Source organism: Somniosus microcephalus, chromosome 5 (assembly GCF_052327205.1).
Source record: "Somniosus microcephalus isolate GS21.2 chromosome 5, FLI_Smic_1.0, whole genome shotgun sequence".
Lineage (NCBI taxonomy): Eukaryota > Metazoa > Chordata > Chondrichthyes > Squaliformes > Somniosidae > Somniosus > Somniosus microcephalus.
The window spans coordinates 317826632-317850078 of record NC_140991.1 but is presented as its reverse complement, the minus strand read 5'-3'; the positions used below and the strand labels follow the sequence as shown (position 1 = coordinate 317850078).

Genomic DNA, 23447 nt, shown 5'->3' with positions numbered 1-23447 from the left:
CCTCGCTTCTGCTGCTGCTGTGGCCCCGTGCGGCCGCTGTTCTTTGGTTTGTATATATTTTTTTTTCCCCTTATTTCTTTTTTTTCTTTGGCTTTTTTTTTCTAATTTCCTCTGGGTTTTTTTTCCTTTGGTGGTCTCTTTGGTGCTCTTTTCCTTCCTTACTTAATCTAGACTAAACTAAACTTAAACTTAACTAAACAAACTAAACTAACTTAACTAGAACTAAATTTAACTTTAAAACCTTTTTAAACTTGAAATGAACCTTTTTTTCCCCCACTTTAAACACTAAAAACACTAAAAATTCAGCAGCCCATCTTCAGCTTGTGTATTCACCCCCCCCCACTCCTCACCCCCCCCCACTCCTCACCCCCCCCCACTCCTCCCCCCCCACTCCTCCCCCCCCACTCCTCCCCCCCCACTCCTCCCCCCCCACTCCTCTCCCCCCCCCACTCCTCTTCCCCACTCCAGTGATCTAAGTGTTGTGCCTGCTGCTAATAGTCCAAAGGCCTCTGCTGCACCTGCTGCTGCCGACAGCTTTTCCACACTGAACGTCAGAGAACTCATAATAATATAAGAATTAGGAGCAGGAGTAGACCACTCGGCCCCTCGAGCCTGCTCCGCCATTCAATAAGATCATGGCTGATCTTCGACCTCAACTCCACTTTCCCGCCCGATCCCCATATCCCTCGATTCCCCCAGAGTCCAAAAATCTATCAATCTCAGCCTTGAATATACTCAACGACTCAGCATCCACATCTGGGGCAGAGAATTCCAAAGATTCACAACCCTCCGAGTGAAGAAATTCCTCCTCATCTCAGCCTTAAATAGCCGGCCCCTTATCCTGAGACTGTGCCCCCTGGTTCTAGACTCTCCAGCCAGGGGGAAACAACCTCTCAGCATCTACCCTGTCGAGCACTCTTCTAAACTCCAGAGAGTATCGGCCCAATCTACTCAATCTCTCCTCATAGGACAACCCTCTCCTCCCAGGGATCAATCGAGTGAACCTTCGTTGCACCACCTCCAAGGCAAGTATATCCTTGTCTTAAGGCAAGATCACACCTGTTTCTGGCCGTTATTTTTATATTTATATTAAAGCACTACTGCTGCTTACGTCGCAGTCTGGTAGGGTTTTCTTGGTAAATTACATTGCAGATTTTCTTCTCCAGAGAGGATTCCCTGGGAGAAATTAATTTGACTGCAGTTGAGTTTTGCCTAGCTGCTAATTAGTGTCTCCGATGTTTGATTCTGTGGGTAACCCTGGAGACTTTTCTCCAATTGACAGCATGTCCATCAGTTTGACTGAGGACACTGCACAATATAGGTTGACCTATTTTGTTCTTTCTATCTGTACATATCTCTGTGTCTCAACTTTACTGGAAAGATGTGATTGTACCAGAGAGGGTGCAGAGGAGATTTACGAGGATGTTGCCGGGACTGGAGAATTTTAGCTATGAGGAAAGATTGGATCGGCTGGGGTTGTTTTCTTTGGAACAGAGGAGGCTGAGGGGAGATTTAATTGAGGTGTATAAAATTATGAGGGGCCTGGATAGAGTGGATAGGAAGGACCTATTTCCCTTAGCAGAGAGGTCAATAACCAGGGGGCAGAGATTTAAAGTAATTGGTCGAAGGATTAGAGGGGAGTTGAGGAGAACTTTTTTCACCCAGAGGGTGGTGGGGGTCTGGAACTCACTGCCTGAAAGGGTGGTAGAGGCAGAAACCCTCATCACATTTAAAAAGTACTTGGATATGCACTTGAAGTGCTGTAACCTACAGGGCTATGGACCAAGAGCTGGAAAGTGGGATTAGGCTGGAGAGCTCTTTTTGGGCTGGCACATATAGGATGGGCTGAATGGCCTCCTTCTGTGCTGTAAGTTTCAATGATGCTATATTTCTGTGATTCACTCAAAGGCTCTATACGTTCACATTCAGCAGAGGAGCACTGGACGTCAGTGAAGAGCAGGATTCAGGGACAGTCACCTCCTCTTCCTCAGTCTGGCGTTGCTGATGCTAGTTTCAGTGGCATCAACTGCTGGCTGTCGTCAACTAATTCAACACAGTGCAACTTGGGATCCTCCCTGTCCATATAGCTTAGTAGCACACTGTGTGCGCGGCATTTACCCAGTGGCATGACCACCACCTTAGCATGGTTCACTTTATAACCAGACAGATCCAAATTTCTAAATACTTGGCCATACCATTCAGCAAAGGCAACACATCACAAATATAGAGCAATCCATACATCTAGGAAGAAAAAAAAGACAGACTTGCATTTCTACAGGGCCTTTCACAACCTCAGGACATCCCAAAGCGCTTTACAGTCAATTAAGTACATTTTGAAGTGTAGTCACTGTTGTAATGTAGGAGACGTGGCAGCCAATTTGCGCACAGCAAGCTCCCACAAACAGCAATGTGATAATGACCAGATAATCTGTTTTAGTGATGTTGATTGAGGGATAAACATTGGCCCCAGGACACCGGGGAGAACTCCCCTGCTCTTCTTCGAAATAGTGCCATGGGATCTTCGACATCCACCTCAGAGAGCAGACGGGGCCTCGGTTTAACGTCTCACCTGAAAGACGGCACCTCCGACAGCGCAGCACTCCCTCAGCACTGCACTGGGAGTGTCGGCCTTGATTCTTGTGCTCAAGTCTCTGGAGTGGGGCTCGAACCCACAGCCTTCTGACTCGGAGGCAAGGGTGCCGTCTACCACGGCTGACACTCGCATTTGTGTCGCACCTTTCACATCCGCTAGACGCCCCAACATGCTTTGCAGCCCGCGAAGTATTGAAGTGTAGGCAGTGTTGAAATGTCGGGAAATGACCATATTTTCTGTGTTACTCCTTGCATTTTAGACCCGTGAATATGAGAGTTGGCTAGTATCTGCATAGGCAAATGCTTAGTGGCCAAAGTAAACAAAAAGGTAGTTAAGGCTGACTATTTCAGTGCATTGTGTCGCCCTGTAGTGTTCCCTAGAATGGGTCAAGCATGGTGGGGTCTGTACCATTTATAGCCACTGACGATCAGAGCCTGAAATTTAGAACATCGACCCAAAGACAATATCACTTTGCACTCATTATATATCCCACTGCCACACCTGTGGAACTCATTCTTTTTGGTTTAAAAAAAGTCATCGATGCCTTGCTTTTTAAAATTAAAACAAAAAGTCTTGTTTATATATGTCCACAATCCTCTTGTTCTTATTGATTGCTTGTAAGTCTCTCTCTCTTTCGTTCTCGGTCTGTCTCGGGTCTGTCTCTCGCGCACTCTCTCTCTCTGTCTGTCTCTTGTCTGTCTCGCGCGCTCTCTCTGGCTCTTGCGCTCGCTCAGGCTCTCTCTCTCTCTGTCTCTCTCTGTCTCTATCTTTCCTCCCCACCCCTCCAAACCAGTCTTTTGTAGCACAGAAGCAGGCTGTTTGGCCAGCCAGTCCATGGTGTTTATGAGCAGTGGTCCTTATCCCATGTTCCCACTCTGTTCCCATGTTCCTTTATTCTCCTTTCCTTAAGCCTCCTATCTAACCTATTCTTAAATGTTGACCTGGTCTCTGCTTCAGTCACCAACTCCAGTAATACATTCTTCACCCTCGCCACCCTCTTTTTAAAAAAATGCAGTATACTTCTCACTGTTCAAATCTTTTAACATTATAACTGTTTCCCTCCAAACTAGCTCCCTTAACACCCATCCGTTTCTAGCTCCTCTGTCCTTGAATAATGCACATTTCTTCATATGCAACCAGTCTGTTGTACTTTCTCCCGATCTATGTATGAAATATTTTGATGCCTAAACAAATTTGTAAAAACTAAATTATATTAATGCATTTTCCTTTTTTCCCCCTTTCTCAGTTAAGAAAGATGTCCCTCCCTCTGCAGTGACCAGACCTGTTTATGGAATCATGGGAACAGTTCGCCTGGTGGCAGGTGGGTGGGCTGAATTAACATGCACCTTTTTAGAGCTGTGAGAGGTATGTGTATGTTTTAATTAGTTTAGTTTATGCAAGAATCCCCTAGCTTTGCTTTCACTTCTTGCTGCAGTAGAGCCCCAAACTATCTCCCCTGCTATAAATATCACATTCACGCTTCTCCAGATTCCTGACCATTGGCAGTCGAGGCATTGGGCTGCACTTTGGTTCAATATTGTATGCGCACTTTGCCACAACTGTGAGTTGAATTGTGTCTCTTGACGGCGCTGGGCTGCAACTGGTGTAGGGTGGGTTGTGACGCCAGCTAGAGGTGGAGCTGTCGGGGCACTCAAATAATCAATTAGTTTGGATTTTCCTCTGAGATTCAACCTTTATGGCAGAAAATTAAAGTGCCAGCATCAATGTTCCCTTTATTTTGGTGCCCGGCCCCTTTAAGGGGCTGCGTGGCCCATTCAAAATAACGCACGTGTGGTTTTTCCCATTTAAAAGCCAGTGAGCTGGTTGTGCAGGAGCTCCAGAGCGCTGTGCGGCCTCGCAGCTTAAAGGGAACATTGGCCAACGTATGTAGCGGTGAGATATCATGAATACCTCCAAACAGTGTTCCCTGTAATAACTTTTTGTGCGCGGCCCCTTTAATTGGCTGCGCGGCCCATTCAAATTTTACGTGCATGCGTGGTTTCGCCCGTGTAAAAGCAGGTGAGCGGCCTTCATGGGACCTCCAGACTGCCGTGCGGCCACGCAGTTTAACTGAAACGTTACCTCCAAATGAGACTGGCTGGCTAGGTTGGATTTTAACCTCTTGTGGAGTACAGACACCAGCACAGACTCATTGCGCCACTGTTTCTATGCTGTATATTCTCTGTAACTGAGACAGGATCGTAAAATACTGCATCCTTGTCAATTAGTGCAATGCATTTCTAACTAATTTTTGCTGGCTAATTAAAGCGAGATTTTTTTAAACAATCATTGTACAGGATTTACTTCCCAGACAAAAATAACTTGTTCCATTCCCACTTATAGATTGTAAAGATCAATGTTGTATTGGTTATAATTTTGGTACAGAAAACTCTTTTTTATCCGACACCGACAGGACCGGCGTGGTGCCGGTTGATCAAAAAGTCCGGATTACAGAGAGGTATACTTACTAAGGTACGAAAGCCCCGTACACGGCCACAGATCCAGGCGTCCCTGTTGCATGGCAACAAGTGCAGGAACCCCGGTTACACGGCCACAGATCCAGGCATCCCTGTTGCATGGCAACAAGTGCAGGAACCCCGGTTACACGGCCACAGATCCAGGCATCCCTGTTGCATGGCAACAAGTGCAGGAACCCCGGTTACACGGCCACAGATCCAGGCATCCCTGTTGCATGGCAACAAGTGCAGGAACCCCGGTTACACGGCCACAGATCCAGGCGTCCCTGTTGCATGGCAACAGGTGCAGGAACCCCGGTTACACGGCCACAGATCCAGGAACCCCGGTTACACGGCCACTAATATGAAGTAAAACTTACCTGAACCTACTCCTGAATTTTGCCGGTTAAGAGAGATTTCCGGTTATTTAGGTGCCGGTAAAAAGAGAGTTTCCTGTATATTTTTTTTTTTATTTCTTCACGGGATGTGGGCGTTGCTGGCAAGGCCAGCATTTATTGCCCATCCCTAGTTGCCCTTGAGAAGGTGGTGGTGAGCCGCCTTCTTGAACCGCTGCAGTCCGTGTGGTGAAGGTGCTCCCACAGTGCTGTTAGGGAGGGAGTTCCAGGATTTTGACCCAGCGACGATGAAGTAACGGCCGATATATTTCCCAGTCAGGATGGTGTGTGACTTGGAGGGGAACTTGGAGGTGGTGGTGTTCCCATGTGCCATTTTAATAATAATTGATGCATTTAAAAGTAAGCTGGATAAACACATGAGGGAGAAAGGAATAGAAGGGTATGTTGATGGAGTGAGATGAAAAGTGTGGGAGGAGGCTCGTGTGGAGCATAAACACCGGCACTGACCAGTTGGGCCGAATGGCCTGTTCCTGTGTTGTAAAATTCAATGGGCCTGAATTTGTGATCGGAGGCTTCTCGCTGGCGAATGCCTCCGAACCGCAATAAAAGTACCCACCTACCTGATGGTCCTAGATCCCTGGAGACTCGTGCTCCTGGGCCTCTGCGCGCACGCATACGTAAAGGCCCACGTATCCCGCGTGCGGTTCGCAAGCGTCCCACGGATCATGTGGGCCGGCCCGACCAATCAGAAAGGGGATTTCCATTATGCTCATGGAGATTCCATTTATGTACGGAATCCCCATAAGCTTCATAGGAATCACCCAAAAACACATTTTTACAGCACTAATATAAAACAAATCATTACATGTTTAAAATGAATTAAAATACAATTTAATTAAACATTTGAAACAAAAATGTTATTTTTTGAAAAATAACTTTAAACCTTTTTCAAGGAACCAAAAATATAACAAACTTATTTTACAGGTTTTTGAATATTAAAATGATTTAAAAAAAAATTATTTTCACCCGTACGCTGGTAAAAGAACGCCCTGCGCCTGCTTGTACCAGGCGTAAGAGTTTCACGGGCACTCGCTGGGCAAATAGCCTGACTCTCTGCCAGTGAATGTCCATTTCCCGGGGATGCGGGGGATCGATTCTTGACAGATCGCAAGTTCCGGGTTTTAACGTAGGCACAGCGCGTGCGCGTTACCCCGGAACTTGCGAGGCACTTACGGCCGCGTATGTGGCCATAGGCCCCGGAAAATCCGGGCCTGTGTAATTCTCTGCCACGTAATCAGTAATAGTTTCCATAAAATACTGTTTGTGAATGTGTGGTAAACATTTATATTTTGAAAATGCACAAAGAGCATTTTGTGCAAGACTGCGGCTCGTGGTTACTTGGGAACTAAAGCAACACTGCTGTCATTGAAAGGTATTTGGCAACTTTTCTCGTTTCCAAAATTCAGTAATCCAGTTTATGTTGCCAAGGTAACCTGTCACTTTTCTCCCCCTCCCTCCCCCCCCTTAAAAAAAAAAAGTGCCACCAAATTCAACTTGGTAGCCCCCCAAAAATTCTGCTTGTGAAGGTTTTAGCAAGTTAACTTCTAAAATCACAGAACCTTAGTTAACAATTTTCTGCTTTCAAATGTTGATCATTTTGCCAGTGGATTAAATTACATTCAAAACTCTGTCACTTGACATTTTCCATCTCTGTCACAGAACTGGTGTTAGCTGCCTGCCAAACCGACAGTAGCAGGAAGCGGTGCCGCATCTACCAGTACAAGTGTGTTAACTGGGCTGTTTTCTCCAATTTATTTTTGCTGACTATAAATAAAGTGAGGTTTTCTGCACAGTGGGACTGCAGCATATTTCAGTTGTATTTCTAACTGCATCTTAGATGTTGCTGCTTTTCAGAAACCCGGACTGAAAGAGGAGATTGAAAGGCATTATGAGGAAAATCATAGAATAGTCCAGCACAGAAGGAGGCCATTCGGCCCATCGAGTCTGCGCCGGCTCTTTCGAAGAGCAATCCAGTCAGTCCCACTCCCCCGCTCTTTCCCCACATCCCTGCAATTTTTTCTCCTTCGAGTATTTATCCAATTCCCTTTTGAAGGCTCCTATTGAATCTGTCTCCACCGCCCGATCAGGCAGCGCATTCCAAATCCTAACCACTCGCTGCGTAAAAAGATTTTTCCTCACGTCACCTCTGGTTCTTTTGCCAATCACCTTAAATCTGTGTCCTCTGGTTATCGACCCTTCCGCCAACGGGAACAGTTTCTCTTTATTTACTCTGTCTAAACCCTTCGTGATTTTAAACACCTCTAGCAAATCTCCTCTTCGCCTTCTCTGCTCCAAGGAGAACAACCCCAGCTTCTCCAGTCTATCCACATAATCCTCATCCCCGGAACCATTCCAGTAAATCTCTTCTTTGGGAAAGGACGCGAGTTAGCAGTGAACAAAGCAACAACTCGATGTAAGAGTTACGGATAATTCCATCCTGCAATTATGTGACAGTATGAGGCACTAATGAGACAAAGTTTACCTAATGCCCATAAAAAGTTTGAAGAAAACTAAATTGAGGAAGTGCTCTGGCGCGATTAAGTGCTGACATAAACCACACTAACACACGACGAATATTGTGTGTGGGGTCCAAAAACAGAAACCACCCGGGTGCAGAATTGAAAGAAGGAGCCTGGGTTTGTAGGGTCGTCACGGCTAATGGCGCTGGAATCCCAAGGCTAGTTCAGTTCTGTTGGGCTCCGTGCGGTGTAGTTTGATTAAATCCTTTCTTTTTCCGCTGTCGCTGCAGGCATGTACCTCATAGTCATTACCAAAAAGCAGAAGATGGGAGACTTGTTCAATCATGCAGTTTGGAAAGCAACGGAATTCAACATCATTTCCTACAAGAAGACGGTGCTGCATCTAACTGAGATGCAGGTAACGACTGCAATAAATTCTATGTTTGAAATATTTACAGAAACAGCCGGCTTTCAGGCTTAATTCTCTTTATTGACTTTTAACACATGCAGTGTGTGCTCCATTCTCATTTTATCGAAATATGCACATTTCCTGTCTGTCTCACTTTGTCATGATTTTCTAACGCCTGTCACAGATGGGTAATGCCAGCAAACTCTCTGTAATATAGAAACTGTAGGGTAAGATCTGCACACTCCGCATATACTTTCCTTTACCTCCTCCCGCCCCACAACCCTCCGAGTTCTCTGTGCTCCCCCAATTCTGGCCTCTTGAGCATCCCCAACTTCAATTGCTCCACCATTGGTGGCCGTGCCTTCAGCTGCCTGGGCCCTAAGCTCTGGAATTCCCTCCCTAAACCTCTCCGCCTCTCTGCCTCTCTCTCCTATAAGACGCTCCTTAACACCGACCTCTTTGACCAAGCATCTGCTCTAATTTCTGCTTAAGTGGCTCGGTGTCAAATTTTGTTTGATAATCACTCCTGTGAAGCGCCTTGGGACGTTTTACTACATTAAAGATGCTATATAAATGCAAGTTGTTGTTCATGAATCTTGTGCTCATCGGAAGTTAGGTGGTGCAACGATAGCATTCAACAACCCCACCTACTTTATTTCCTTTTCCAGAGTCTCCCCTTTGCCATAGTGCTGTTTATCCACCCTCTCTGTTAAGTATACTACTTTGTTGCTAATCCTCACCTCTCCTAACCCTCCTTCTGCTCCACAAAGCGCAACCCCTCCCTCTTCCAACATTGCAGGCCTTGGCCATTTGGCCTCTGACTTGCACACCCTCCAACTCCTGGTGTTGCTACTGCTCCACTCTGGTGCCTCACCAGGCGCCAAGGCTCACTCAGAATTTTTTCTGGGGTGCGTGGCCCATTCAAACTTCCGCGCATGTGCGGTTTTTCCATTGAGCAGTCAGCCTGCGCGGGAGCTTCAGACAGCTGTGTGGCCGTGCACCTAAACAGGAACATTGCCGGCCACTCCCCTCCAATGTTCCCGTGAAGCTGTCCGGCCGCGCAGGCGCGAGAATTTGAATGGGCCGCGCAGCCCGTTAAAGGCCCCCGAAAGAAAATGAAAGGGAACATCGCTCCCCACTCCTAGGCCTCCTTTATCATCATTTCCCAGCACTAGGAAACTGTCAACAAATGCGTTATAAGCACTACGAGTGCTGTCAAAATTTAAGTGCCCGTTTCCCAGAGCTGGGAACCCAGCAAAGCTGACAAAAGTTGGTCCTGGAGCAGCAAAGGGGAAGGAGTTTGTGTTTTAAACAACTGTTGTTCACTTGAGTAGTAACGAATTCGGTCTTACGGTTATAATCACTTTATTTTTTCTACTTTAACATAAAAGCAATCTAAAATTCGGAGTATAATTTCTTCAGAGTATAACGCAGTTTACAAGCGAAGTTTCGTCAGCAGTAGGCATGCACTCAAAAAGGTTTCTTTTTTTTCTGTAAACTTAACACAAAAGCTTCTTATTTATACACTATTCTCTTGATCAAACTGGAAGTTGCTTTGCCTTACTTGGTAGTCTCCGATCAAATGTACCGTCCTTCAGCCGATTCTTATGCACACAAATTTACATTTCTCTAATATTCGTATGTCAACATCCCTCTGCGCAGGTTGCAAATGCCCTTGTTGAACATCGTATTGGCAGGAATCCCAATTTCAGTCCCCCAAGGTTCTGAAGCTAGTCACTTGAACTGTTGCTACATGAAATCTGTATCTCTCACTCACTCTCTCACTCTCACACTCTCACACTCTCTCACTCTCTCACTCTCTCACTCTCACACTCTCACACTCTCACACTCTCTCACTCTCACTCCCTCTCTCCCTCTAGTGATGCCAATCACCTTATTTTGCCCTACTTTGAATGAACTAAACATGAATACCCTTCTGAAGCCGAATTAACCGAGTTCCATATGCCAGCAGTTTGGTCGGGTTAGGGAATACCCACAAAATTATTTGGGGTAAGGGTGGTGGTGGGGAAGAAGGGGCAGGTACATCAGATTAAGGTGAAAGGGGAAGAATCCTTTCCCACTTACCATTCCACCTCCCCCTCTCCCCTGCCCCCTCCGACTCGGAAGCTGTTTCTGTGGTGAGTACTCAGCTATTAGCAGGAACATATTTTAAATTGGTTTGAAGGGCAGCATGCACTTTCAAACCACTTAAAGCTTTTTCCTGAGTGAAGACTGGGAACTTGGCAATGTGGCTGCTTCTTGGGTGAGACATGCCAGTGAAAAGAAAGAAAGTGCCTTTCACAACCGTAGGACAGCCAATGAAGCACTTTTTGAAGTGTTGTAATGTAGGAAACACGGCAGCCAATTTGCACACAGCAAGCTCCCAAAAACAACAATGAGATAAAGACCAGATAATCTGCTTTTGTGATGTTGATTGAGGGATATATATTGGCCCCAGGACACTGGGGATAACCCCCCTGCTCTACTTTGAAATAGTGCCATGGGATCTTTTACATCCACCTGAGAGAGCAGACGGGGCCTCAGTTTAATGTCTCATCCGAAAGACGGCACCTGGATTTTTGTGCTGAAGTCTGTGGAGTGGGACTTGAACCCACAATCTGCTGACTCAAAGGTGAGAGGGTTGCCCACTGAGCCACGGCACCAGCAGAGCAGAGCGGGGTGGGAAGAAGCGCCACAATTACCTCGGCTCCCTTCTTCACAATGCTATGAGAGCCTGCCTCTTTCCCATCCCCCTTCAATACTGTCAGACCCTGCATCGCAAACAACGCTGACCCCTTCACTGCTCCCGCACACCTCTCCCCAGTACGCTTACGCCCCCTCCCACTGGTCCTACACTGAGATACACCCGCCCAAAACTCAGGACCCCGCTCCCATCACTGAAAGACCCCACTCGCACAGCTCCAATGTGCCAGGACACTTGCCTTCACAGTACTCCGATATCCCTGGAACCTTTTCTGTTCCTGTGCTTCCATAACCCAGAAACACTTTCCAGTGCTTCTGCACCTGCAGATCCCATTTCCGAACACACAACCCAAGACTGCCTCAATGTTCATAAACTCCAGGAATCCCCATACAAGAAAACCCGACACTCGCGTGTTTTCTCTTGTTTAAGAACATAAGAAATAGGAGCAGGAGTCGGCCATTCGGCCCCTCGAGCCTGCTCAGTCATTCAATAAGATCATGGCTGATCGTCGACCTGAACTCCACTTTCCTGCACTATCCCATATCCCTCGATTCCCTTAATATCCAAAAATCTATCGATCTCAGCCTTGAATATACTCAACGACTGAGCCCCCACAGCCCCCTGGGGTAGATCCAAAGATTCACCACCCTCTGAGTGAAGAAATTCCTCCTCATCTCAGTCCTAAACGGCCGACCCCTTATTCTGAGACTGTGACCCCTGGTTCTAGACTCCCCAGCCAGGGGAAACATCCTCCCTGCATCTACCCTGTCGAGCCCTGTAAGAATTTTGTATGTTTCAATGAGATCACCTCTCATTCTTCTAAACTCTAGAGAATATAGGCCCAATCTACTCAATCTCTCCTCAAAGGACAATCCCCCCATCCCAGGAATCAGTCTGGTGAACCTTCGTTGCACTCCCTCTATGGCAAGTATATCCTTCCTTAGGTAAGGAGACCAAAACTGTACACAATACTCCAGGTGTGGTCTCACAAGGCCCTATATAATTGCAGTAAGACACCTTTAAGACACGTTTCCCACATTACAACAGTGACTCCATTTCAAAAATTACTTCATTGACTGTAAAGCGCTTTGAGACGTCCGGTGGTCATGAAAGGTGCTATATAAATGCATGCCTTTCTTCTTTCTTTACTCTTATACTCAAATCCTTTTGTAACGAAGGCCAACATAGCATTTACTTTCCTAATTGCTTGCTGTACCTCCTGCATGTTAACTTTCAGCGATTCGTGTACAAGGACACCCAGGTCCCTCTGAACACCAACATTTCCCAATCTCTCACCATTTATAAAATATTCACATTTCTCCACATTATATTCCATTTGCCATGTTCTTGCCCACTCACTTAGCCTGACTATATCCCCTTGTAGCCTCTTTGCATCCTCCTCACAACTTACATTCCCACCTAGCTTTTGTATCATCAAACTTAGGTTTATCACATTTGGTCTCTGCATCCAAATTATTCCTACTCTTTGTTTTCTGTCCATTAACCAATCTTTAATCCATGCTAGTATATAATCTCCAATCCCATGAGCCCTAAATTTGTTTAATAACCTCTTGTGTGGCACTTTATTGAATACCTTCTGAAAATTCAAATATACTACATCCACTGGTTCCCCCTCATCTATCCTGCTAGTTACAACCTCAAAAAAACTAACAGATTTGTCAAACACGATTTCCCTTTCATGACTCTGCCCAATCCTATTATTTTCTAAGTGCCCTGTAACCATATCCTTAATAATAGATTCTAGCATTTTCCCTACTACTGATGTCAGGCTAACTGGTCTGTAGTTCCCCGTTTTCTCTCTCCCTCCTTTCTTAAATAGTGGGGTTACATTTGCTACTTTCCAATCCGCGGGAACCGTTCCAGAATCTATGGAATTTTGGAAGATGACAATCAATGCATCCACTATCTCTATAGCCACCTCTTTTAAAACTCTAGGATGTAGGCCATCAGGTCCAGGGGATTTATCGGCTTTCAGTTCCATTAATTTCTCCAGTACTATTTCCTTACTAATACTAATTTCTTTCAGTTCCTCATTCTCACTAGACCCATGGCTCTCCACTATTTCTGGATTTTTTTTTGCTGCATCTTCCGTGAAGTCAGACACAAAATATCTGTTTAATTTCTCTGCCATTTCCTTATTCCCCATTATAATTTCTCCTGTCTCAGCCTGTAAGGGACCCACATTTATTTTCACTAATCTTTTTCCTTTTTACATACCTATAGAAGCTTTTACAGTCTGTTTTTATGTCTCTCGCTAGTTCACTCTCTATTTTCCATTTCTTTATCAATTTCTTGGTCCTCCTTTGCTGAGTTCTAAAATCCTCCCAATCCTCAGGCCTACTACTTTTTTTGGCAACATTATAAGCCTCTTTAATCTAATGCTACCTTTAATTTCTCTTGTTAGCCAAGGGTGGACCATTTTTCCCCGTGGTGTTTTTATTCCTTAAGGGAATGTATATTCATTGCGAATTATGAATTATTCCTTTAAATGTTTGCCATTGCTTTTCTACTGTCGTATCTTTTAATCTAGTTTCCCAACCTACCTTAGCCAACTCGCCTCTCAGACCTAATTTTCTTTGTTCAGATTTAGGACCCTAATTTTGGACTTAACTAAATCACTTTCAAACTCGACATAAAATTGCATCATCAAATCAAATCAAATCAAATCAAATCAACCTTTATTGTCATTGTTAGTGCACAAGTGCAGTACAACGAAATGTAGGCTTGCGGCTCCCGAGAGTGTACAATTTGGATTAGGGCACTTAAACATTTCAACATACATTTGTACATATATATTAGCATAAATATGACCATAATAAAGTGCATCGGCAGATGTGCAGGCTTTAGTGTTTATTTGTGGAGTTCAGTAGGATGACAGCCCTGGGAAAGAAGCTGTTCCTAAATCTGGTCGTACGGGTGCGAATGCATCTGTAGCGTCTTCCAGATGGTAGGAGGGCGAACAGACTGTGGCTGGGGTGGGTAGGGTCTTTGATGATGGACCGTGCCCTCCGTAGGCAGCGTTTCTGATATATATGTTCTATGGTCGGTAGCCGGGTGCCGGTAATGCGTTGGGCAGTTTTGACTACCCGCTGCAGGGCTTTCCGGTCATGGGAGCTACAGCTGCCGTACCATACCGTGATACAGTTTGTCAGGATGCTCTCTATAGTGCAGCGGTAGAAGTTAGAGAGGATCGGGGGTGACAGATTACATCCCTTCAGCCTCCTCAAGAAATATAGGCGCTGCTGGGCCTTCTTCACCAGAGAGGAGGTGTTGAGGGACCAGGAGAGGTCTTCCGTGATGTGGACTCCGAGGAACTTAAAGCTGGCCACCCTTTCCACCTCCGCCCCATTGATGTGGATGGGGATGTGACTTCTGCCTTTGGATTTCCTGAAGTCCACGATTATTTCCTTTGTTTTCTTGGTGTTAAGGGCCAGGTTGTTGTCGGCGCACCACTTCACGAGATGCTGGACCTCCTCCCTGTAGGCTGACTCATTGTTGGTGATCTGGCCTACTACTGTGGTGTCATCTGCAAACTTGATGATGGTGTTGGAACCATTAACAGCCACGCAGTCGTGGGTGAAGAGGGAGTAGAGGAGGGGGCTCAGCACACATCCTTGTGGGGCCCCCGTGTTCAGGGTTGAGGGGGGGGGGGGAGGTGTGGTTGCCTAATTTGACAGACTGGGGTCTGTTTGTTAGGAAGTCCAGGGTCCAGTTGCAGAGGGAAGTGTTCAGGCCAAGAGTTTGGTGGCCAGTTTGGTGGCCATATTGTCACTGCTCCCCAGAGTCTCCTTTACTACAAGGTTATCAATTGTCTCATTGCCCAATGCTAGATCTAAAATAGCCAATTCCCTAGTAGGTTCCTCGACATATTGATCTAGAAAACTATCTTGAATGCAGTCCATGAACTCTTCCTCTGCACTATTACTGAACATTTGGTTTGCCCAGTCCATATGAAAGTTAAAGTACCCCATGATACTGTATTACCCCTGTTACATGCATCTCTAATTTCCTGATTTATACTCTGTCCAACACTACTGTCACTGTTTGGGGGCCTATAAACCACTCCCACTAGTGTTTTCTGCCCCTTGTTTCTTACCTCCACCCAAACTGATTCTACATTTTGTTTTTCTAAGCCAAGATCCTTTCTCTCTACTGTCTTTATCCCCTCCTTTATTATCAGAGCTACCCCTCCCTCCTTTTCCATTCTGCCTGTCTCTGCTAAAAGTCAAATATCCTGAAATATTTAGTTCCCAATCTTGGTCACTCTGCAACCACATCTCTGTAATGGCTATTAAATCAAACCCATTTATTTTTATCTGCTATTAATTCATCTAATTTGTTGCGAATGCTTTGTGCATTCAGGTATAGTACCTTTAGCTTTAACTTTTTTCTATTTTTCCCTGATGTCACTTTAGTCACTGGTGCCCTATTACAGGAAACTTTGAGTTATCCGGAGGCGAACCATCCGGCAAGCTCGAGCCACCGGCAAAAATCAGGAGCCGTTTTTATTCTTTTCGTTTCTTTTCTTTGCTTTTTTTGAACAGTCAAGCTCTGCAACGTCTGTAGCTAAGCAACAGCTTCAGCTAGAGATGCTACAGAGACACTTGCCGACTGTTTAGAGGCTGTTGCTAAGCAACAGGGTTTGTTGATTCATACGGAGATGAAAATCTCCGTATGTTTCAACATTAGCTCTGGAGTGTACGGCAGTTTTGAGGGAACGGCAGCAGCGCGGTCCCGTCGGTGCCGGATAGCACAAAGTTTCCTGTACCTTTTATTAATCTTCCTGTCCCTTCCTGACCCACTCTGCTTATCTTTACCCAGATCACTACTCTGCTGTACAGCCTTGACATTTCTCTCGCTGCTTTTGAATTTGCCCTTTCCTGAATCCTCCCACCCCCCTTCATTAGTTTAAATCCCTATCTACTGCCCTAGTTATTCGATTCGCCAGGGCACTGGCCCCATCCCAGTTTAAGTGGAGCCTGTCCCAACGGAATAGCTTCCTCTTTTCCCCAGTACTGATGCCACTGTCCGATGAAGCGAAACCCCTTCCTCCCACACCACTCTTTGAGCCATGCATTTAACTCTCTGATCTGTCTGTCCCTGTGCCAATTTGCATATGGCTCAGGTAACAATTCAGAGATTATTACCTTTGAAGTTCTGCGTTTTAATTTGGACCCTAGCTGCTCAAACTCCCCCAGCAGAACCTCATTCCTAGTTCTGCCTATGTCGTTGGTTCCTATGTGGACCACGACCACTGGATCCTCCCCCTCCCACTCTAAGTTCTTTTCCAGTCGCGGCGAGATATCCTTAACCCTGGCACCGGGCAGGCAACACAACCTTCGGAACTCCCAGTCGCGGCTGCAGAGAACAGTATCTATCGCCATGACTATACTGTCCCCTATCACAACTACATTCCTATTCACTCCCCCCACTTGAATGGTCAGTTTGCTCATCTACACAGGTAGCAAGTACCTCATACCTGTTGGTCAAAGACAAGGTCCGACGCTCCTCCATCACTACATCTTGGGCCCCCATACCTTCCTGACTTGCAGTCACAACCTCCTGTCCCTGACCACGGACCAAATCTGAAGTATTTATCCTAAGGGGTATGACTGCCTCCTGGAACAAAGTGTCCAGGCAACTCTTCCCCCCTCCCTGATGCATCGCAGTGTCTGCAGCTCAGACTCCAGCTCAACAGCTCTGAGCTGAAGTTCCTCGAGCTGAAGACACTTAGTGCAGATGTGGTTGCTCAGGATCTCGCTGATCTCCACCAACTCCCACATGCTGCAGTTACAGCCCACCCCCTGCCCTGTGCTGCTATGTCTGTCTAACCTTCTTTATTTATTTGATTAGCTAATTAATTTGTATTATTAATTATTTTAGTTTTATTACTTAATTGGCTTATCTAGTTTTAGTTACTAATTTAATGAAGTAAAGTTATAGCAATTTAGTTTCTTAGTTAGCTTAGAGACTGAAAAAACTGTAATACTCACTAGCCAATCACTTATCTGCTGCCCTGTGATGTCACTCCTTATTTTTTTTGCTCTCTCTCTCTCTCCTCCGCTCTTTATTCCCCAGACTCCGCTCTGTCCCCGGCCAGCTCCGCGCTCTCCGCTGCTCTCGGTGAGACGGGCCTCTCTCTCCGCTCTTTATTCCCCAGACTCCGCTCTGTCCCCGGCCAGCTCCGCGCTCTCGGTGAGACGGGCCTCTCTCTCCGCTCTTTATTCCCCAGACTCCGCTCTGTCCCCGGCCAGCTCCGTTCTCTCCGCTGCTCTCGGTGAGACGGGCCTCTCTCTCCGCTCTTTATTCCCCAGACTCCGCTCTGTCCCCGACCAGGTCCGCGCTCTCCGCTGCTCTTGGTGAGACGGGCCCCTCTCTCCTCTGCTCTTTATTCCCCGGTCTCCGCTCTGTCCCCGACCAGGTCCGCTCTCTGCTGCTCTCGGTGAGTTTGGGCCTCTCTCTCTCTCTCTCTCTCCGCTCTTTATTCCCCAGACTCCGCTCTGTCCCCGACCAGCTCCGCGCTCTCCGCTGCTCTCGGTGAGTTTGGGCCTCTCTCTCCGCTCTTTATTCCCCAGACTCCGCTCTGTCCCCGACCAGCTCCGCGCTCTCCGCTGCTCTCGGTGAGTTTGGGCCTTTCTCTCCTCCGCTCTTTATTCCCCAGACTCCGCTCTGTCCCCGACCAGCTCCGCTCTCGCTGCTGCTCTCGGTGAGTTTGGGCCTCTCTCTCCGCTCTTTATTCCCCAGACTCCGCTCTGTCCCCGACCAGGTCCGCGCTCTCCGCTGCTCTCGGTGAGACGGGCCTCTCTCTCCTCTGCTCTTTATTCCACAGACTCTGCTCTTTATTCCCCAGACTCCGCTCTGTCCCCGGCCAGCTCCGTTCTCTCCGCTGCTCTCGGTGAGACGGGCCTCTCTCTCTCTCTCCGCTCTTTATTCCCCAGACTCCGCTCTGTCCCCGACCAGGTCCGCTCTCGCTGCTGCTCTCGGTGAGTTTGGGCCTCTCTCTCTCTCCGCTCTTTATTCCCCAGACTCCACTCCATCCCTGACCAGCTCCGCTTTCTCCGCTGCTCTCGGTGAGTTTGGGCCTCTCTCTCCGCTCTTTATTCCCCAGACTCCGCTCTGTCCCTGACCAGGTCCGCTCTCGCCACTGCTCTCGGTGAGTTTGGGCCTCTCTCTCCGCTCTTTATTCCCCAGACTCCGCTCTGTCCCTGACCAGGTCCGCTCTCGCCACTGCTCTCGGTGAGTTTGGGCCTCTCTCTCCTCCGCTCTTTATTCCCCTGGCTCCGCTCTGTCCCCGACCAGGTCCGCTCTCGCCGCTGCTCTCGATTTCTCCTACATCCTGTGATTTCCCGCCCCCGGTGACACACGGTAACCCAAGCAGTACCCAGTTCCTCCATACGCTAAGATCTGCTCCTCCCAGAACTCCCGGTTTGTTTTAAAGTCCACACCATCACCTGTCTTCCCAAATTTAAATGTGCCCACAGCCACACCTGGCTTCTACCCAAGCCCAAGCTCCCCAGCCCTGCCAAACAACAACTTGTATTTCTATAGCGCCTTTAATGTAATAAAATGTCCCAAGGCGCTGCACAGGAGGGTTATAAAACAACATTTGACACCGAGCTGCATAAGGAGATATTAGGGCAGGTGACCAAAAGCTTGATCAAAGAGGGAGGTTTTAAGGAGCGTCTTAAAGGAGGAGAGAGAGGTAGCGAGGCGGAGAGGTTTAGGGAGGGAATTCCAGAGCTTAGGGCCCAGGCAACAGAAGGCACGGCCACCAATGGTTGAGCGATTAAAATCCGGGGTGCTCAGGAGGGCAGAGTTAGAGGAGTGCAGAGATCTCAGGGAGTGGGGGGGAATGTGGGGCTGGAGGAAATTACAGCGATAGGGAGGGGCGAGGCCATGGAGGGATTTGAAAGCAAGGATGAGAGTTTTGAAATTGAGGCGTTGCTTAACCGGGAGCCAATGTAGGTCAGCGAGCACAGGGGGTGATGGGTGAACGGGACTTGGTGCGAGTTAGGACACGGGCAGCCGAGTTTTGGATGACCTCAAGTTTACGTAGGGTGGAATGTGGGAGGCCGGCCAGGAGTGCGCTGGAATAGTGAAGTCTAGAGGTAACAAAGGCATGGTTGAGGGTTTCAGCAACAGACGAGTTGAGGCAAGGGCAGAGACGGGCGATGTTAGAAGTGTGAATAGACGGTCTCGGTCATGGCGCTAATATGTGGTCGGAAGCTCATTTCAGGGTCAAGCATGACACCAAGGTTGTGAACAGTCTGGTTCAACCTCCGACAGATGCTGGGGCGAGGGATGAAGTCGGTGGCTAGGGAACGGAGTTTGTGGGAGCTTGCTGTGTGCAAATTGTCTGCCGAGCTCCCTACATTACGACAGTGACTGCACTTCATAAAGTACTTCATTGGCTGTAAAGCGTTTTGGGACGTCCTGAGGTGGTGAAAGGCGCTGGAGAAATGCAAGTCTGTCTTTCTACTAAAACAATTTGACTTATATAATTATTATAAATCAGTGGCCCTCATAATACCTTGTACATTACATGGAATAACATGTTATAAAACAGTGTATCCTCAACTCTCGTGGAGGCCTACTGGTGTGTGTGTGGAAATATTTATTTATACTGGTTCATAATCCCTTCATGTCTGAGAGCTAAGATCATAGATCATTAATCTTTCAGTGTGGCATTATCACATATTCATGTGGGAGCAGGATCATTGGTTTCCTTTACCCAGCTCGGGGATCAGTTGTTGTACTCCTAATTCAACCTTGGAAATTGTATCTAGAATCTTCCAACTAATACCTGAGTTTAATGGAGAGAAATCTCTTTTTTTGACATTTCTTTGGGGGGTAAACTGCTGTACAAAAATGCTCGTCCTGCTGACAGGTTTTGAACTTCCAAGCTGAGTTCTAAACGATGCTGTAGCACTTTGCCACATGGTGGCAGGCTAAGCTCAGTGGAGGAGGTTGCACTTCATAGTTGCTTCTGTTTCACAAGAGATTGTAAGTACGCACCTCCATAAGCCAGAATTCTAACGGGGCCTGTCTGTCCCGTACTTCGCTCAGTTTCTTTCGAAAGGCTGGGTGGTCTGCACGCCGTCCATTCGCCATTGGAAGCTGAGTTTCGCTTCCGCCAAGACGAGTGAAATGACCGATCTAGTCTCTCTGACGATTGTAAGAGTGCCGCATAAAAGCGTCTAGAGTGCCTACATCTGCCTGTCCGTACATTCATTGAAATGTTAAAAGCAACATATCGGCTCGCACAGATGCATCTGTCGCAGATGCAAAAACTTTGCGGTCAGCGACGAAGCAAAGGTGCCCGCCGCTGGCCCCGAGGTAAGCTTCGCACAAGGATGTCTGTGGCGAGAGGTTTGGCTTTTCCGACGCGTATTTGAAATCAATGTAAGTTTAGTGGGAATCCCCTAGCGCGAGCTGCTGTGACGTCAGCAAGCTGTCTAAGCAGCCAATCACATTGCAGAATTCTCACAGACAGCGAACCAGGAAAAAGAAAGCACTAATAATCACTTTAAAAAAAAATTACAGACGAAATAAAGATTGGGACATACACATTGGGTTAAGGTAGAAGCTGAAATATCATGAACAAACTTTAAAAAATATATCATTTTAAATCTAATCATTTTTAACTTAATGGAGAAATTTGACATTCCACCAATATAAAATTATTTTTTCAGGGCCAGAACAGTTGTTTATCAGTAGTTATTACTCAGATCGCAGTTAAAAACCCAGTTGCACCTCATTTGAATGCTTCTAACAGCGATATTTGTTGGGAAAAGGGGAAGTTTTCGTCAGATCAGTGATTTCACGGATTGCCGGCTCCCTATGGCTGGTGGGGGAGTCCACAGCGCAGCCAGTGTCGGAGCATTGAATGACTGACCGCGATTTCGGGATGTCCGTGTTGGGACGCGCGTGCGCTACATCCTGAAGTTGCGGTCAGTTTCAAAGGTGAAATGACGGCCAACGCTGCCAGTTCACCGTCATCAGGACCGCAAATTCCGGGCCAATCTTAACGCTAAATGCCCCTCTGCTACAACCTGTTATAGATGAGCACATTCCGACCAGCAAAGCTCCCTGACCGAAGCGGTAAACTCCGAGTGACCTGGGATTCGGTTTACTTATAGCAAGTAGACTTTCAGATTTTGAAGATTAATCAGCGCTCCACTTTAGCAGCAGATTGATGCATTGTGCATTGCAGGGTATAATACTCCTGACCGTGTAAATATATATAAAATACAAGCCGATCTTCCGCAACATTGCACATAAGCGGGGCTTGAACCCATGACCTGTTAACTCGGAGGCGTGAGTGCTCCAACTGAGCCAAGTGTACAAAGAGTTTGAAGTCAGAACGCAGAAAAGTGCAAAGTGATGCATTTTGGTAGGAAGAACGAGGCGAGGCAATATAAACTAAAGGGTACAATCCTAAAGGGGGTGCTTGAACAGAGAGACCTGGGGGTATATGTGCACAAATTGTTGAAGGTGGCAGGGCAGGTTGAGAAAGCAGTTAAAAAGGCATACGGGATCCTGGGCTTCATAAATAGAGGCACAGAGTACAAAAGCAAGGAAGTTATGATGAACCTTTATAAAACACTGGTTTGGCCTCAACTGGAGTATTGTGTCCAATTCTGGGCACCGCACTTTAGGAAGGATGTGAAGGCCTTAGAGAGGGTGCAGAAAAGATTTACAAGAATGGTTCCAGGGATGAGGGACTTCAGTTATGTGGATAGACTGGATAAAAGCTTCTATAGGTATGTGAAAAGGAAAAGACTAGCAAAGGTAAATGTAAGTCCTTTACAGTCAGAGACGGGAGAATTTATAATGGGGAATGAGGAAATGGCAGAGAAAATAAATAAATACTTTGTTTCTGTCTTCACGGAGGAAGACACAAAAAACCTCCCAGAAATACAAGAAAATCAAGGGTGTGGCGATAATGAGGAACTTAAATAAATTATTATTAGTAAAAAAAAAACAGTACTAGCAAAATTAATGGGACTAAAAGTCGATAAAGCCCAAGGACCGGATGACCTACATCCTAGGGTTTTGAAAGAGCTGGCCATTGGGATAGTGGACGCATTGGTTGTCATCTTCCAAAATTCTATAGATTCTGGAACGGTTCCTGCAGATTGGAGGATAGCAAATGTAACCCCGCTATTTAAGAAAGGAGGGAGAGAGAAAACGGGGAACTACAGACCTGTTAGCCTCACATCAGTAGTTGGGAAAATGCTGGAATCTATTATAAAGGATGCAATAACTGGACACTTAGAAACTAATAGTAAGATTGGGCAGAGTCAACATGGATTTATGAAAGGGAAATCCTGTTTGACAAACTTATTGGAGTTCTTTGAGGATGTAACTAGTGGAGTAGACAAAGGGGAACCGGTAGATGTGGTGTATCTGGATTTTCAGAAGGCCTTCGATAAGGTCCCACACAAGAGGTTGGTGAACAAAATTAGGGCACATAGAATTGGGGGTAATATATTAGCATGGATTAAGAATTGGTTAACAAGACAGAAAACAAAGAGTAGGGATAAACGGGTCTTTTTCAGGATGGCAGGCTGTGACTAGTGGGGTACCGCAAGGATCGGTGCTTGGGCCCCAGCTATTCACAATCTATATCAATGATTTGGATGAGGGGACTAAATGTAACATTTCCAAATTTGCTGATGATACAAAGCTAGGTGGCAGTGTCAGTTGCGAAGATGATGTGAAGAGGCTTCAAGGGGATCTCGACAGGCTCAGCGAGTGGGCGAGAACATGGCAGATAGAATATAATGTGAATAAATGTGAAGTTATCCACTTTGGTAGAAAAAACAGAAAGGCAGAGTATTTCCTAAGTGCTGAAAGATTGGGGAATGCAGATGCTCAAAGGGACCTGGGTGTCCTTGTACATGAGTCACTGAAAGTGAATGTGCAGGTGCAGCAAGCCATTAGGAAAGCAAATGGTATGCTGGCCTTCATTACAAGAGGATTTGAGTACAAAAGTAAAGAAGTCTTACTCCAATTATATAGGGCCTTGGTGAGACCACACCTGGAGTACTGTGAACAATTTTGGTCTCCTTACCTAAGGAAGGATATACTTGCCATCGAGGGAGTGCAACGAAGGTTCACGAGATTGATTTTTGGGATGGTGGGACTGTCGTATGAGAAGAGATTGAGTAAACTAGGCCTGTACTCTCTTGAATTCAGAAGAATGAGAGGGGATCTCATTGAAGCATACAAAATTATTACAGGGCTTGATAGGGTGGATGCTGGGAGAATGTTTCCCTTGGCTGGGGAGTCTAGAACCAGGGGCCACAGCCTCAGGATAAAGGATAGGCCATTCAGGACTGAGATGAGAAGAAATTTCTTCACACAGAGGGTGGTGAATCTTTGGA

At 46.6% G+C, this 23447-nt stretch overlaps 1 protein-coding gene across 1 annotated transcript in view; it reads left to right on the top strand.

The window, feature by feature from the left end:
- Window positions 1–3842: 3842 nt before the first annotated feature.
- Window positions 3843–23447, top strand: part of sacm1lb (SAC1 like phosphatidylinositide phosphatase b) — an 86805-nt gene continuing 67200 nt past the window's right edge. The window contains exons 1-2 of the mRNA XM_085989295.1: window positions 3843–3914; window positions 8215–8342. Coding sequence (XP_085845421.1) covers window positions 3890–3914; window positions 8215–8342 — 153 coding nt within the window. The 5' untranslated portion in view covers window positions 3843–3889. The remainder of the gene's footprint in view (window positions 3915–8214; window positions 8343–23447) is intronic.